Source organism: Pelecanus crispus, chromosome 7 (genome assembly GCF_030463565.1).
Source record: "Pelecanus crispus isolate bPelCri1 chromosome 7, bPelCri1.pri, whole genome shotgun sequence".
In the NCBI taxonomy this organism is placed as follows: Eukaryota; Metazoa; Chordata; class Aves; order Pelecaniformes; family Pelecanidae; genus Pelecanus; species Pelecanus crispus.
In genome coordinates this window covers 40,547,830-40,563,652 of record NC_134649.1, presented here as the reverse complement: position 1 = coordinate 40,563,652, position 15,823 = coordinate 40,547,830, and the positions used below count along the sequence as shown (strand labels likewise).

Below are 15,823 nucleotides of genomic sequence, written 5' to 3'. Positions count from 1 at the left end.
TTTATTGCTTGTAATAAAGCCAAGAGGCCAACGCTGCTCGGCTTGGCTCTGCCCTGGGGGGGGCTGGACAAAGCCCTGATCCCCCCCAGCCTCACTGCCCAGGGCAGCAGCCTCCTCCGCACACACAGTGGGCAGGGGACAGGCAGCTGCCCCCACCCCTGCACATCCCACGCTGGGTGCGGGTGGGCGCAGCGATCCGGCCGCTGACTCGGGGGCTCTGTCCCTCCTGGGGTGTCCCTAGGGGGGCCCGTCCCCACGGCTGTCCCGGCCTCGGGCCCCCTTGGCCCGTCCCCGGCTGCCGGCCGGCTCCTGGCCCTTGCGGAGGTCAGCGCAGAAGAGGACCTGGCGTGGGGAGTGATGATGGGGTGGGCACAGACGGGGCGGCGGGGCGAGGGCCGAGCCCCCGGGTGCCTGGGAGGGGGGTACTCACCGCCTGCGCCCAGCCGGCGCGGGGGCCCCACAGCCCCCGGAAGAAGTCACCTGCAGAGAGAGGGTGAGCGCCAGCGCCGGGGGCACCGTCCCCATCCTGGGGGGTCCCACGTCAGGGCCCAGCCCTGCCCTCACCGATCTCCTGGTGGGCCCGGGGGGTCAGGCTCTTGCCGCCCAGCGCTGTGCCGTAGCGCTGCTGCGCAATGCGCCAGACGTGGGTGTCCACCGGCACCGCCTCCGCCTTGTCCAGGGCCATCAGGCAGACACAGTCGGCGACCTGCCGCCGGGCAGCACCGTCAGCCCCTGCTGCCGGCCCTGCTCCTGTCCCACCCCGTCCCGGTACCCACCTTGGTGCCCACGCCAGGCAGGGCGCACAGCACCCTCCTGGCCTCGGCGTATGGCACGGCACGCAGCTGGCGCAGGCCATCGGCGCCGAGCCCCTCGGCGATGGCCCGCGCGCTCCCGCTGACAAATCTGGCCCGGTACCCGAAGCCCAGTGCCCGCAGCCGGGCCTCGGCGTCAGCGCCTGCGGGGGGACAGCAGGGGGACGTGGGTGGGCACAGGTGAAGCCGCGGAGGGGTGGCAATGGGGCGACGGCAGACCTGCGAGCGCCGAGAGGGAGGGGAAGGCGTGGAAGGGCTGGGCGTCGAGGCAGCAGAGGCGGCGGCCAAAGGCCTGGCAGAGGCGCTCGATCATGGCGGTGATGCGGGAGATGTGGTTGTTGGAGGTGCAGATGAAGGAGAGGAGGCACTCCACGGGGTCCTGCCGCAGCACACGCACCCCTGCCAGCGGGACGTGGTTAGGGGCCGCCGGGCGGGTGCCGTGGCCGTCCCCTGTGGCCCCACGGGGCCGCCTCACCTGGGAAGTCGTCGGCTACCTTGCGGAAGAGGGGGTCGGCCGCCCCCCAGGCGCGGTAGAGGGCCGGTAGCCCCACGTCCAGCTGGAAGTAGTCGCGCAGGATCCGGTCCGTCTCGGCACCGTCCGGCTTCGCCGCCTCGACGGGACGCCCGTCCTCCTCCTCCTCGCCGTACAGCGTGTACCACAGGCGGTCCCGGTCCTGCCTCAGCGTCCAGACGCGCCCCCCCAGCACGCCCGTCCAGGCCCCCGGGCTGCTCTCCCGCCACCTGCCGCACACGGGGGGGGTCGGGGCCGGCCCAGGCCCCGCCGCAGGGCCGGGCGGGCGGGGGGGGGGCGGAGCGGCGGGGCGGGCTCACCGGAAGGCCTGCCCCGAGGTCAGCACCAGGTCCAGGCGCAGCTCGGCCGGCGGGCAGGGCAAGCAGCGCCAGAGGGCCGGGCAGGCGGAGGGGGTGTCCCGCAGCGCCATGGGGGCCGGGGGTGGGCGCGGCGAGGCCCGGCTGAGCCCCGCGGAGTCAGGCGCGCTCGCCCCCCTGCCCCGGCGCCCCGAAGCTCGCCCCTGCCCCCAGAGCTGCCGCAGGGCCCCGCTCCTGCCTGCGCCCCAGGCCGCCCCGCAGCCCCCGCCCCCACGAATCCCCCCCCGGTGCCGCCCGCCGCCCGGCCCCGGCGCTCCTCCACCGCAGGGTTCCCGCCCGCCGCCGGCGGCGCTCTGCCCCACTTCCGGCCGCGGCCCGCCCGCACCGGAAGCGCGGCCCAACGGCGCCCGCACGTGCCGTGCCGTGCCCGCCCCCCCCCCCCCCCCCCCCCGCCCGCAGCGGCCGCGCGGCTCCGCAGCGGAGGTTTTATTTTTCTAAGAATCAAATAGATTTTTTTTTCTTCCTTCAAAATAAATACAAACAACGTCCGAGCGCGGGGCCGGGCGCGGGGGGGGGGGGGGGGGCTGGGCCCGGGGGCGGGGCAGCACGGGGAGGGGGGGGATGGGGGGAGACGGGACCGGGACCGCCCCGGGGCGCGGCGGCGGCCAGAACATCCCGGGGAGCCGCGGGCGGGGGCGGGCAGCGGGAATGCGAGAGAGAGAGAGAGTGAGGGGGGCGCGGGGGGGCCGGCCCCCCCCCTCCCGGTGCCGGTCCCCGGCGGGTGCAGACCAGCTGCACGGGGGGGGCCCCCGTTTGCCCTGAGATACGGCGGGGGAGCGGCCGGCGGCGGGGGCCGGCTCAGTCGCTCTCGCTGGAGTCGCTGCTCTGCTCGCCCTGCACCTTGTTGCGGTGCTGCATGGCGCGGTGGTAGGCGATCTGCACCGACTTGCGGATGTTGGACTTGCGGCCCTCCAGCATCTTCTCCTTGTCCAGGTCCTGGTTCACCCCCAGAGGCACCAGCTTCGTCCGGGGCAACCACTGCCTGCGGGGAGCGGGGGGCCACCTCGTTTGAGGGTTACAATCGTCTCCGGACACCCCACCCCCCTCCCGAAGCCCCCGGTGCCCCGGCCTTACCAAGTGCGCTTGTTGTCGAAGAAGAGGACAAGGTAGAGGTGCTCGCGTGCTTCCTGAGTCATCTGCTCCCCCAGCTTCAGCACCTCCAAGGGGGGCACGGGGATGGGGACGCCGTGGTGGAACATGCCCTCCCGCGGCATCTTGGGGTCGATGATCTGCCGAAGGAGCAGGGGAGGGCTGAGAGGGGAACGGGGACCCCAAGTGCCACTCTGCGGGAGGGGGACGTGGATTGTGGAGGCCCCACAGGCAGGCGGGAGCGCGTGGCCGGCGGTACTCACCAGCGCCGGGTAGGAGGGGTAGCCCCGGCACTTGGCCCACACCAGGTCCAGGGCATCCAGGGAGGAATCCTCGTCCTCGGACAGCCACCCTGCGCCACGCCCCATGCCCTTGCGCACCACTGTGCCGGAGGAAAGGGGAGAGGGGAGTCAGCCGCATCCCCCCAGGTACTGGCACCGGCCAGGCACGCGGCTGCACGGCCGCAATACTTACTGCCGTGCCCCACGCTTCGCCCCGTGCCCACAGAGTAGGACTCATTCTCCGTCCCCGACGTGTCCTCGCTGCTGTCCTCCGGGAAGTTCACTCGGGAGAAAGATGGCTTCCCTCTGCCCTGCTTGGAGGGTGTTGTGCTGTGGAGAGAGGGAGCAGACCTGGTGGTAGGAGCTATGTTAAGCTTCCAGAATATGCATTTGAGAGGGCCAGCCCGGTGGGACACCAGGGCTCATGGGCTCCAACTGCCAGCCTCGGCACCGCGAAGGACCGGGCAGGGATACCAGGAAGAAAGGTGGGATAGTGCTTCTGCCAGGGCGCCCACCAGACCCTCACCCAGTTTCACCCGGGAGGACCCATAAGACATGCACTGATCCAAATTGGAGGCGTAGGCAGGAACCTGCTGGAGCTGGCTGCTGGCAGGGCCAGAACAGCCGCTGTGCCATGGGGGAATTCCCCGGTTCATGCTCCCTACTTGTCCTTTGCTGCACACTCACTCCCTTAGGTTTTACATTAAAAAAAAGGCACAAAACCCGCAGCTTTCTAGGGTTTAGCTAACTGCAGCTGGGCCACAGGAGGGTGAACGAGATGGGTCCCACCAAACAGGCTCCTCATCCAGCAACTCAAGGCCGAGAGCCACCCACTGCCACCCCGGGCAGCACCAGCGCCATCAGAGCTGGGCTGGGGACGGTACCTGGTACGGTCTGAGGCAGCGCTGCTGCTGCTGCTACTGCTGGACTCTGAGTCGGAGCTGCTCCGGGGAAGATTGCAGTCGTTGCGGTACACCAGGAAGCTCTTCTTCACTGGCTGGTTCCCGCCGCTGAAACCGTTGGCTGGCAGGTCTGCAAAACACCCCACCAGAAGAGCGTTACACCCGCGTGGGACCCTGCCACATGCTCAGAGCAGGGCCGTGGCCGCCCAGCTGCGCAGGGGGAGCTGCCGCACCCACCCATGGGAGCGTCTTCGGTGGACTTATCGCTGTCACTGTCCGAGCTGGAGCTGGGGCGCGGGCTTCGCCCTCGCTTCCTCTGCCGCTGGGAGGACCCCATTATCGGGAGCTGGGGGGGCCCGATGGGGCTGTTCCCATGCCCAGGAGTGATCTGGCTGTCTCGATTCTTTGGGGGGCGTCCTGGACGTTTTGGAGGGCCTGCAGTTTTAGGGTTCTTCTTGGAGAAGAGCACTGAGGTCCTCCTGCCAACTTCATGTGCTGGGGTGGAAGAAGAATTGGGTCCCAGACCTGGAAGAGGGAGGAGAAGGCGTCGGCTGCAGCCTGCGGAACCTGGCAGGGACCACATGGCAGCGGCACCAAGGAACAGCTTCATTTCTCGAGAATGTTATCTCAGAAGATCCTCCATCCTGATCTTTGCCATGCCTGCGTCCTCAGGGTCAAACTCAGGGTCAAACTATCCAGTCTGCTGACAGTAAGAGCTAGATGGGGACATCAAAGAACGCTCCACCAGCCAGGGATGCCCTCCTTTCTCCCAGGCAGCAACCTCACAGAAACAGAAGTCAAGAATAGGAAGCAAGCAGGAATAAACCTTTCCCACAACACGCAGAAGCTGAGAAGCTCCACTGCACCCTTGAAAAAGACAAAGACACTAAAACGCTCCCTGCTTGCAGAAGAGCCTGCTTTTCCCAGTGCTTAGTGGGGCAGGACTGGGATGCAGAGGTGGCAAACCCCCAGTGACACCTGGCAGTTCTGCCTGGAGCTTTTGCTGTGCTCCCTGCGGAGCCCAGCTCAGTGTCTCCATCCAGGAGGCCAGGGAGCTGGCGGCTGGCCCACGTTTGGCTCCCAGTGCTGGGAGGGCATTTGGAGCTTGGCAGTCAGGGCTGCTGCAACCCCCTCCCATGTCTGCAAGCAGGAAGGGACACTGAAGGCAGCCGTAAGCCTCCGTAATGCCTCGAGAAACCAGGCAGCATGGCAGAGCTGGCAGGAGGAAATGATCAATCTCATGCCCCACATCACACAGCTGGGACCCTCACAGCAAAGCACTCAGTCTCTGGAACGACATCCAGTTCCTCGGCCACTCGGGAGGCGAGCTCACCCGGTGGACACCGACCGCAGCTGCAAACACCAGCGCCCTGCCAACTCTCCCCAGAGACAAATGCACACCAGGCTGCGGCTGTTCCAGATGCAGGAGGTGCCCTCCTTCGGCTGTCAATCCCCCCTGCCTGGCTGGCACGGCTCACTACCGACTACCCAGTGGGGTACCATCCTTGGATAGGCACACTGGGAGGTAGCCCCAGGAGGCACAGATGTTGTACTCCACGCCCACCTGTGCTATGGGAAATGAGGAATCCCCGCAGGGGAACGGGAGATAAGGGACTGCCCCCTGAGAGGCCACCTGCCCTGCTCCTAAGGAGGAGCGAAGAGCAAGGTGTGTGCGGGGAGCTGCCCACACAGCCCTCCTGCCTCGGGAGGTGCCCGGCAGGGCGGCCTCTCCCCCAGACAGCTCCCCAAAACCAGCAGTATTCTGGAGGGACCAGTACCTTTGCCAGTCTCCTGACTGCTGCTCTCTTCTGCAGCGCTGTCTGTCTGCAGGTCCTTCTCGCAGGGGTTGTGCGACTGCAGGACTCCCCTGGCAGAGGAGCTGTGCCGCTCCAGCCCGTCTCTGCCCAGGTCCCGCGGGTGAGCAAGTTTCCGCCGTAGGACTGTGATCTCCTTCTTGATCATCTTGGCCCGGCGGGACCGTCCTATGCTCTGCTTGCCAGCATTGACCTCATCCAGCCGCTCCAGCAGGATCTTCAGCTGCTCCTCCAAGGGCAGGTGCTTCTGATTCTCCGAGAGCAGCAGCCGCACATCTTCTGGGGGAACAAAGAGGAGCAGATGGATGAAAGGAATTGGGAAGTCTTTGGAGCTCCTCTACGTGAAAGGGCATGGGGCAATCCAGGTTCCCTGTAGGAGGGAAGTAGCTGACATGGTACCAAACAGCTGTGAAGATGGGAAGTTACCCTAAAAGAACTGGAGGGTCCAGGAAGGAGCCCTGTGGGAAGCAAGCCAGTTGGGACTGCTGGGGAAGGCAGGCTGATCAGCAGCTTGGAGAATACCAGGGTTCCCATCGGCTGGGGCAAGGACACAGCAGGAAAAAAAAAAGGGGGTTGTAACAGGAAAACCAAGAGTCAAAGGGATCCCTGGAGCATTACAGAGCTGGGAAGTTCCCCTGACCAAGGCCATCCCATGCTGGAGCTGGGAGAGGGGGACCTGAAAGAATCCTTCTCTGACAAGCTGTTCCTGGCAGTGCTCTCCACTGCCCAGTAAAGACAAGCAGATCTACAACCATGGAGCCAGTGAGATCTGGTTGAGAGGTATCAGGAGCCGCGCGGCAGCCGGCAAGGCCCGCAGCTGGGGAGAGAGGGGGAGCACACAGCTCCGACCAGGGGCAGTCAGGCCTTCTAGCCAGGCAGCACAGCGGGAGCCTCAGCAGCTCACGGCCAGCGCCAGGGCGAGTGTTGGTACCCACGTCCCAGGCAGCCCCCTGCTCTGACCAAGAGGAGGACAAGGGACCAAGGGACAGGCAGGACACACAGACAAGCTACTGCCTAGAACCAAGCTAATGGGGCCGATAGGTACCTGGCTAGCAAAGCCCCCACCTCCCCAGGGAGCAGGCACCACAGCCCAGGCGTCCGACTGAACCTCCCGTGGGAGGCAGCTCAAACAGACCCCCAGGTGCCCTGACTCTGCCCAGGTTTTACCTCCAAGTAGCCCTCGTCCCCTGGGACAGGGAATGAGTACCCACCGTCCTCGATGTCTTGGACCTGAGCCTCTTCCACCGTTACACAGTGGGGGAAGTGCATGCCTGTCTCAAAGTCAATGCCCATCTTCTCCGCCTGCCGGCGAGCCTGCCGGAGAACGGCGCCTCCCTGCTCCCGCAGACGGATGGCTGCCCGGTAGAAGATTGTGTCTTTGGCATTGTATTTCAAACAGTTGTTGATAATCAGGTTGAAATCCTCCTCAAAGTCATCAAAGTTCAGATAGCGATAGGCCTCTAGGTTTTGTTTCATTGTCTGAAAATCCATCGGCTTCTTGATGTGATCCAGGTAGTCTGGGACCTGCATGAGGAAAGAGCCAGAGCTAAGAGCCTGGGAGCCATCAGTTAGCATTACCTGCTCCAAGAAAACAGTCGTTAGAGGAATCAGGTATCGCTCCCTGTGTTCTGCCCAAATGCACATCGGGGAATGCCGTCTGCTTTTGCAGCTTGAGGAACAGTAACGCCTCCGGACTAGGGAGCCCATGTGCTGTACTCAACATGTTAGAGCAGATACACACTCTGAAGCGTTTTTAAGGCTCCAGCGCACATGGCAGCATCCCGTCCTCTCCTCCTGTCTGCGGGCAGCTGGGATCCAGAGTGCTACACGGCATTCCCTGGGGGAGGAAGCTGCAAGCACAGCCCCCGGGGGCGAGGGTGAGTACAGACAGGTGAAACAGAACCGTCCAGGTGGCAGCAATGGCTGCAGGTGGGACCGCACAGCCTTCCTCCCCAGCTCTGCTGAGACACCTCCGTGCCGACCTGCTGCCAGAGCTGTGCAGAGCCGGCACGGCCTTTCCCTACCTCCCTAGGCAGGGACTTGATGACGGTCTCAAGAATCGTTTCCCGTGCCCCCAGCAGTGACAGTCTAGGGGTCAAACCCATTTCTGTGCTGTGCTCAGTCTGTCGCCTAGCGGAGGCCTTCACGAGAGGACAGGTAAGAGCGTGCCGCCTGCCAAGGGCTGGCATTCCACCTTTCCCAGCAGGAAGCCCCAACCGCTCACAGACACTGGGAAGTCACCAGCGACACGTGCAGAGGAAGAGCTGAGTGCTGTGCTCCTGGCCAGCACAAGCTCAGCTGTTCTGCATTCAGCTCACCCAGGAGGGGCATCGCTGCACACCCCCCTTGGGTGAGTGGTGCTGGGATGCACGAGCCAGCACCGGGCTGCCCAGGGCAGCTTCCGGACCGGAGAGCACCCCGGGCAGCCCTTGGCACGAGCAAGGGACAAGTTTGAGTGAAGTAGAAATCTGGGGAAGGGGGTTCTTACTTCGTAGATTTCTGTTACCTCAGACAGAGGGACCGGCTCGCTGAAGATGTTGCCTGTGTCTTTCTCCTGTAGCTGCTCAAGCGTCTTGCGGAGGAGGATGAGGAAGGGGGTCAGCTCCATTTCCAGTGCCACCTGCTGCACTTTGATCTGAAACAGAGGAACGGAGCGGGGCTGAGCCCCCTGCCCAGCAGCCAGGCAGCAGGGACAGTCCCCCGGCAGCAGCGGTGCTGCCCTGCAGGACAGCGACACCTCTCCTCGTGTGAGGGGCAAGGACTGCACCTCGCCCCCATCTCTGGGGAGCGGAGGTGTAACACCGGCTCCAGCACCTGCGCGTCCCGCCTCAGCCTTGCGCAGCAGCCACCTTTGCTCAGAGCCGCCGGGGCAGGGCACAGCACGGCTGAGGGGACCCCGGCACACGCCCTACAGCACCCTAAAGAGCCCATGCTCGTGCCCACCCCAGCAGCTCCCCAAGGAGGGGCAAACAATGGTTACCGTCTCTCTCTTGAGCTTCTCCCGCTTGCGTATCAGCTCCACCAGCAAGCGTGCACGCTCTAGGTCATGGCGGAGGCGCTGCCATGACTTCAGCTGCTCCTTCAGGGCCCAGTTCTTATCCTCAGTATCTCTCTGCGGGAACATCAGAGACCATGAGCTGACAGGAGATGTGTTCTCATCTCCACCTTCCTGACCGTGTGCTGGGGCTCTTCCCTGGCAAAGGGAACCAGCATGCCTGGCCCGCTGGTTCAGCAAAGGTCCTGGTTCACTTGTTGTAACCTAGGCGGGTGACTCGGAAACAGTCTGACCTCTAGCCAGAGCTGAATACCTGCTCCTTGGTCACCAACCCCTAATGATGCCAGATGGCGGACATCCCGAGCCTCTGGAAACACTCTTCCTAACGTGACCGACTGCCTGCAGCTGCCCAAGAGCACAGATCAACAATAGCAGGGTCTGTGCTGTTGTTCAGAGCTCCGGCAAAGGGCAACAGGGCAAAAAGGGAACACAGCCCTAGTTGCTTTCAGTTCTGGAGCACCAAAAAATGCTGACTTTTATTCTGCTGTAGCCAAAGATGAGCAGGAGCAGTCTCAATTCTTCTCCAACAAATAAAAAATGAGAGGGGGCAAAGGCAGGAGAAACCCCTGCCCAGTCATAGTCTTCAAAAGACTCAGAAAGAAAGATTTAGAGCTTAGACGGGGAGCCAGAGAAAAAAATCTTCCTCTCTGGCACCAGAGACTTCACATCTGTGAAGCACTGACTAAGGGCTGAGGCAGACAGTGGGCTGGAAGCAGCACCCTCAGGGAGTGCTCCTGGAGTGGTTTCAGAAACTGGAAGCAAGGCATTGGTTCCTTCCAGACTGTTTCTGGAGATCTCCAGCCATCTCTCTCAACACTCACTGACACAGCAGCCTCAGACTAGAGCCATTTCTGACAGGTTTGCCATCGCCACCAGCTAAACATGGGCACGAGGAAGGAGCTAACTTCTGCGCAGCAGCATGAAAGAGCAGGATTCCCTTCCTGTGGCAGGCTGCCAATGGCGTCGCTGCCTGGCAAATCTCTGAATGCCGAGAGCGGAGAAGAAGGTGAAGCAACAAAAGCAGCTGGGGCTGCCCTTTCCTTGTCTGGGAGCTCGTACCCCCGGCCCCACTTCTGCACCTGCAGGCACCACATGCAGCAAAGGCTTTGAACCCACAGCTCTGAAGGCGCAGGAAGCACGCGCGCACAGCCAGGATTCCCTGCAGCACCCCAACGAGCAGCCCTTACCTGGTCGCAGTTTCTTTGTGACTGCAAGTGTGTCTGAAGGCGGCGGAGCAGAGGCACACCGTTGCGGGACTGTCTCTTCAGAGTCCAGTAGCTGTGCAGCCTCTGCATGAACTGGCTCTTCCTCTGGATGGTTAAACGGTTTGTAATCTTACTGAGCCTGAAGAAAGGAGAGGAACCACAGACCCCATCAACAAGGCAAGCCTGGCTGCTGCAGGAGAAACCCTGGCAGGGGGGACGTAGCAGCAAGGCCACCCAAGAGCAGCTGAGAAGCATCTTGGGCAGGGAACACCCTTTCCTGTGGCAGGAATTTCTGTAACACCAAGTCATGCAGGGCAGCCACCCGCCCCACGTCAGCTGCAATGGAGGACGCCAGGAAACATCTAGCCTTGCCTCTCCAAAACAGACTTTTCCCTTCTACCTCCTGCCAACTTTCGGGCAAAAGCCTGGGGCAGGCTGTGCCAGGTCAGGGTACAGCACAGTCGCATCAGGGGCTGGACCTTTAACAGCTCCCACAGTCCCTGAGACCGCGAGTGTTACAGCACTGCTATCCCAAAACTGTTATTTACCTGGCTGAGGGTCACTCACAGTGACAAAGGCCCTGGCCAAACGTTACCGACAAACTCAAGCCCCAGGGAGCCTGTAACCTGACCAAACCTGGCAAAGCGTGAGGAGGGGACAGGAGGCACAAGCACAACAGAGCTCCTATCCAAGCTAAAGAAGGACTACCCTAAACAGCGCAAAACACCACAAAAGGGATTTTCCTACTCTCTACAACAGCAGAAAGCCTGGAGGGGCTGGAACAGCCTTGTTCAGCAAAGCTGGACAGAGATGCCCTGCTAGCGGGGAGCCAAAGGGATGAACCCCCAGCACCTCCACACCTCACAGGGACAGCTCTTCGCAGGGGATGACCCGACCTGCATCAGCCTCAGCTGAAGAGGCTGGGGAGAGCAGCCTCATGTGCCATCGCCAGCCAAGCACAGCTCCCACAGGAAGATATTTGGCATTCTGGAACAGCCCTTGAAAAATAATTAATCCCAACAGGAAGGCCTGGGGAGAGGTTAACAGCTTCTAGCTCAGTGTGGGTTTCGCTGTGAGCGCAACGATAGCAGCAAGAGCCTACAAACTGCCTGCCAACAAGTCCACACATAAGAAAAGAGGCTCTGGCTATAGAGCAAGCCCCAAGTGAGCAAAAACATAAGGTTAGGACACAAACAGACCGTGGCAAAAAGCCACCAGCCCCATATCAGAGACCTGCCTCCACGAGTCATCAGAACGCTGCCCAGAGAGCAAAGCCCAGGGCTTCTGTGTGCTCCCCCCCACAGGAGACAGTCTCAAGGGTCTGCAGGGGAGCAGCGGTCCCATGTCCCCGCGCTGTCACAGCCGTGCTTGACAGGCCGGTAGGTACAGTGCCAGGGTGTCACAGGGTTACACCCCTGGCACAGCTCCCGCCGTGGGGAGGAGTAGAGCTCAGCAGCTCAGGGGTGGTGGTTCACAACCATGAAGGCAAACACTTCTGTGCCCAGCCTGCACTTCAACCTTACGATGCCTGCTGCAGGGTGACGGCAAGATCCAAAACCGTCCTAAGATGCTTTTACGCACTTCTGCACACTGCCAAGGACACCCAGAGTTATGAACTACGCTGACAAATTCTGGCAAGGCTCTTGGATGCTCGTGTTTTGGGATTTGTGCGCCAGCCCAACGATCAGACCAAAGCAAGACACACGGCGCTTACACCCGTAACTACCGTGTGTTTGCGCCTTCCTGTGAGCCCTGAGAGTCAGGACGTGACAGAAACACGACCCCTGGCAAGGCCTCAGGTACCTTCCCGACTGCGTTGCCCTCGTGCTGTGAAGCCAACCTCACGCCAGCCGTGCCCCTCAGCAGGCGGGAGTCCCGGTCCTCTCCAACCACCCCTCGCAGGCAGCTGTGCAGAGGCTTTCAGCGCCCTGCTGCCGCCCAGCCCCGTGCCGACAGGCAGCGCCGAGGCAGAGCTGCTGCCTGCGACTGGCACGAAACACTGAGGAAGCCCAGCCAGGGTTAAGTGGTTGCTGGGATGGATGAGCTGTGCTCAGCAGGGCACAGGGATCCCGATACGAGACCTCTCTGTTCCAGAGCCAAAATAACGCCCGGGGTTAGCCCATTTTCCACGCCTGCATTGTTCCCACGCTTCCCTCTTTTCCCCAGCACAGCCCTGGGAGAAAGCAAACCTCAGCAGAGAGGAGAGCAGCCCCCTCCTCCCTCCCCAGTTTACTCCAGCTCCTGAGGTCAGCACAACAGGAAGGGAGTGCTGGGAACCCCCAGCTGCTTCCTGACGCGTCCTGCCAAGTTTGTTCTCTGCCATTAAACTAACAGCAGCTATTTCCTGCTCCGCCAAGGGCCCAGACACCTCTGTGGGGCAGCGCATCGTCCTGCCTCTCTGCAGGACTCCCAGAGGAAACCACCAACAGCCCTCTGCAAGAACAAAGCAAAAAGTACCTGCACGAAAAGCTAAGGAGAGGAACAACATAACGCCCACGTGGAAAGTGGGACACGAGGCACGGAGAAAGGGAGAAATTTCTCCACAGCCAAGGGAGGGTGGCGGGTCATACCTGTGCGGGGGGATGCAGGGCACAGAAACCACGGGCGCTGCAGCTCGTTTCTCTGCCAGGATCTTCCGTGCCTTCTTCATCTTGATCCTAGACTTGGCCTTTGCTTTTTTCACTTTCTCAGAGCTCCAGCCCTTCCCCTCCTCCTCCTCCTCCTCCTCCTCCTCTTCCCCCTCACTGTGGGAGAGGGCGGGAAGCCTGCGCACGGAGCCCGGCGGTGTGTGGATGTCGCAGTAGGCGGTTTTGCGCACGCTGAAGGAGGTACCGTTGGCCCCTGTCTCCCGGACGGGCTCCATCTTCATGTACAGCCCGGCCTGCTGGGCGCAGGTGACGTGGAAGGCGGTGTAGCAGTTGGCTTTGTGACACTGGATGCAAGCCCCGGAGCCACGCTGCTTGCAGATGTAACAGGTCAGCTTCCAGCGCGCAGGCGGGATGTGCTCAATGCTGTCGATGGGCTCCAGGAAGACGGTGTTGGCAAAGCACACCTCCGGGATCCAGAGGGCACAGACCACGTGTGCCCAGCGCCCATCATCCGTCTGCTTGAAGGCCCCCCCCTTGTTTGGGCACAGGGCGCAGTCCACAGCTCGCGAGGGTGACTGCAGGCACCGTCTGCAGAGCCACTGTCCCTCCGGGATGTAGGGCACCCCGTAGCACTCCTGATGCACAGCCAGGTTGCACATGTCGCAGAAGAGGATGACGTTGCTGTTCTGACACTCCCCATCGTTGCAGATGCAACAGACAGCATCCTCATCCACCAAGGCGTTTGGGTCCCCCTTGTTGTGGCTCTCAAAGTAGGACTCCTTCTCCAGCCGGTCCATCAGGTACTCAAAGATCTCCTGGGGAATGGGACTCACGCCTTCAGTCTTCCGCCGCTCGTTCATGATGTCCAGCCAGATGTAATCTTCCTCGTCCATGTCGTACTCCACCTCCTCATCCAGCTCCTCGGCTGACTTCTCGATGTACCTGGAAGGACAGCATGGGAGGGTGAGGGCATGGCCGGTGGGGTCTCAGAGATGCCGAGCCCTATCTCCCGCAGGCCGTGGCTGAGGGAATGTTTAAACGCTACAGCCAAGCGATAAGTTAAAAAAAAAAACAACAGGGATGACGCTGGAACATGCAGAAGCAGGAGGTGCTGCTGCACCCCGAGCAGCGCAGCGGCACAACAGCGCATTGGGCACGACACAGACAAGATAACCCTTGTCTAATGGGCGAGGTACGGGCCTTGGAGACTCATCAGTGCAAGATGGGAGCCTGCACAAGCCACCAAGCAGGTGCCAGGTGCTCTGGAGACAGCGGCCTCATGCCCACGCCACAACAGCAACCAGGCACGGAGGCACCGCGTTTCGTTAATCCTAGTGAGAGCGGCTGCACCCCCTTCTCTTTCACTCCCAGTTGAGGGTGAGGGGATGATGTTATTTAAAGAGGAAAGCGCTCGAACCCCGAGGCTGCTCCTCCAGTGACTGATGGCAACCACCCCCCACCATCGCAGCAAGGGGCACTGCAGACACCTCAGGGAGAGGTTTCTTTTCTAACACCCTGACACAAAATAACGTCATTATCCTGTCCCTGGAACGCGGTGCTGGTTTTTCAAGGCACGTGGTGACTTGGACAGCAGGGGCAGTCACACAAGCCTTACTTTGGTTCAGTATTAACTCCCTGCTTGAGGTATTATTTTGGGCCACTGCACTTGCCAAACCACTCATGGAAAAAATGTAGGACAACAAAGACACATTAAGCCCGGAAACACACACATCTTACAGGTAAACCGTGGTGCTGGGGGACTCTAGAGCTATCCCAGAATACCTCTGAGGAGCAGTGGGGAAGGCAGGAGGGCGCATTTGTTTTTTGTTACAACCGTACCTGCCATCCCATCGAGGAAAGAGCGCAGCAATCCAACTGCCAGCAATGACCTAAGCAGCGACTGAGCGCTCTGCAGGTGCACGGACCCCTCAAAACCAGGGCACGACGCCAGACAGAGCTCCGAGGGCCTGAAGCCATGGGATGGCCAGCTCTGTGGGACCCGGGAGAGGCAGATGGAGGCCATTTCCAGGAGCCACGGACAAGCCGCCTGCACAGAGCAGGGCCAATTCCGCCTCCGGAGCCAGGGCACGAGCTAGAGCTGCCTGGGAGCCTCCTCGCGCCCCAGGCACGGACATTACCTGTAGTAAGAGGTGGGGCGAGGTGGGGCGTCAGGGGTGTCCTGCTCCAGCTCCCGGTACACCACCTCGGGGAGCTTGGGGGTGGTGCCGGCCGAGGCGTTGTGGTGATGGTGGTTGGAGTCCTTGCGCTTCTCCTTGTTCTTGTGCTTGCCAGATTTGGGCGGGACGCTCTGAGTCTCCGTGTTCTCCTTATTGCTCCCGTTCTCGGGCACCTCCTCGGGAACCTCCTCGTCCTCGGACACCACGTCGAGGTTATCGAAGATGCTGATGCGATGGACGCGGCCGTGCAGGTCCACCTCCACCATGCGCTGGGCCTGGGCGTAGGTCATCACCTCGCGGCCCGGCGACTGGGAGGTCTCGGAGGGGCTGGGCGACTGCTTGTTGGCGGCGCGGGCCTGGCGCCCCTTCTTCTTGTGCTTGCGCAGGGGGGTGTGCTGGGGCGGGGGGGGGTTGTCGTGGTCATAGTGGTAGAGGTGGTACTCGATCCCGCTGTAGCTCTTGTAGATCTTGCGGCAGGTGCCCACCGGGCACTCGTAGGGGGGCTTGGTGGCCCGCAGGTTGTGGCAGAAGGTCTTCACGTCGAAGTCTACGCCCATGGCGTCGCCCGCCCGAGCGGGGCTCAGCGGGGCCGAGGGGGGCTGAGGCGAGGCCAGGCCAGGCCAGGCCGGGCCCCCCGCCCCGCCGCCCCCTCCCCGGGCCCCGGCGGCGGCGGCCCGCCCGCCCTCCCCTCCCTCCGGCCGCGCTCACCGGCCCCGGGGCCGCGCTCAGCGGGCGGGCGCGGGCGGCGGCTCCATGGGCGGCGGCGGCGGCGGCGGGCCCGGGCCGGGCCGCAACAATGGAGGCTGCGGCGGCGCCTGGCGCGGGGCGGCCGCTGGGTAAAGCGCCGCGCCGCCCTTAGCAACCGCACTTTCGGCACGGCCGAGCCGGGCGGGACGGGACGGAGCGGAGCGGGGCGGGACGGCGGGAGGGACGGCGGAGGGACGGCGGAGGGAGCGGGGAGGCGGGCGGGGGCCGCGCCGCGCCGCGCAGGCTGAGGCGAATCTGCCGCTCC

General features: G+C 62.6%; 2 protein-coding genes across 9 annotated transcripts; both read right to left on the bottom strand.

Moving 5' to 3' along the window:
• Positions 1-237: 237 nt before the first annotated feature.
• Positions 238-1,753, bottom strand: OGG1 (8-oxoguanine DNA glycosylase). The gene is made up of 7 exons (XM_075714350.1): positions 1,644-1,753; positions 1,288-1,553; positions 1,032-1,211; positions 777-955; positions 565-706; positions 431-480; positions 238-342 (listed from the first exon to the last, which is right to left on the bottom strand). The coding sequence occupies exons 1-7, from the start codon at positions 1,751-1,753 to the stop codon at positions 238-240; spliced, it is 1,032 nt and encodes a 343-aa protein (XP_075570465.1).
• Positions 1,754-2,498: 745 nt separating this feature from the next.
• BRPF1 (bromodomain and PHD finger containing 1) lies at positions 2,499-15,368 on the bottom strand. Of its 8 annotated transcripts, none has more exons than XM_075714429.1 (13): positions 14,773-15,368; positions 12,617-13,576; positions 10,023-10,185; positions 8,767-8,898; positions 8,275-8,421; positions 6,998-7,310; positions 5,751-6,065; positions 4,210-4,497; positions 3,955-4,102; positions 3,264-3,400; positions 3,053-3,171; positions 2,775-2,929; positions 2,499-2,682 (listed from the first exon to the last, which is right to left on the bottom strand). In XM_075714429.1, the coding sequence occupies exons 1-13, from the start codon at positions 15,366-15,368 to the stop codon at positions 2,499-2,501; spliced, it is 3,657 nt and encodes a 1,218-aa protein (XP_075570544.1). The 8 variants fall into 8 exon arrangements, with proteins under 8 accessions (XP_075570544.1, XP_075570546.1, XP_075570543.1 ...); XM_075714431.1 differs by having other exon boundaries at positions 5,751-6,062; XM_075714428.1 differs by having other exon boundaries at positions 8,293-8,421.
• Positions 15,369-15,823: the final 455 nt, after the last annotated feature.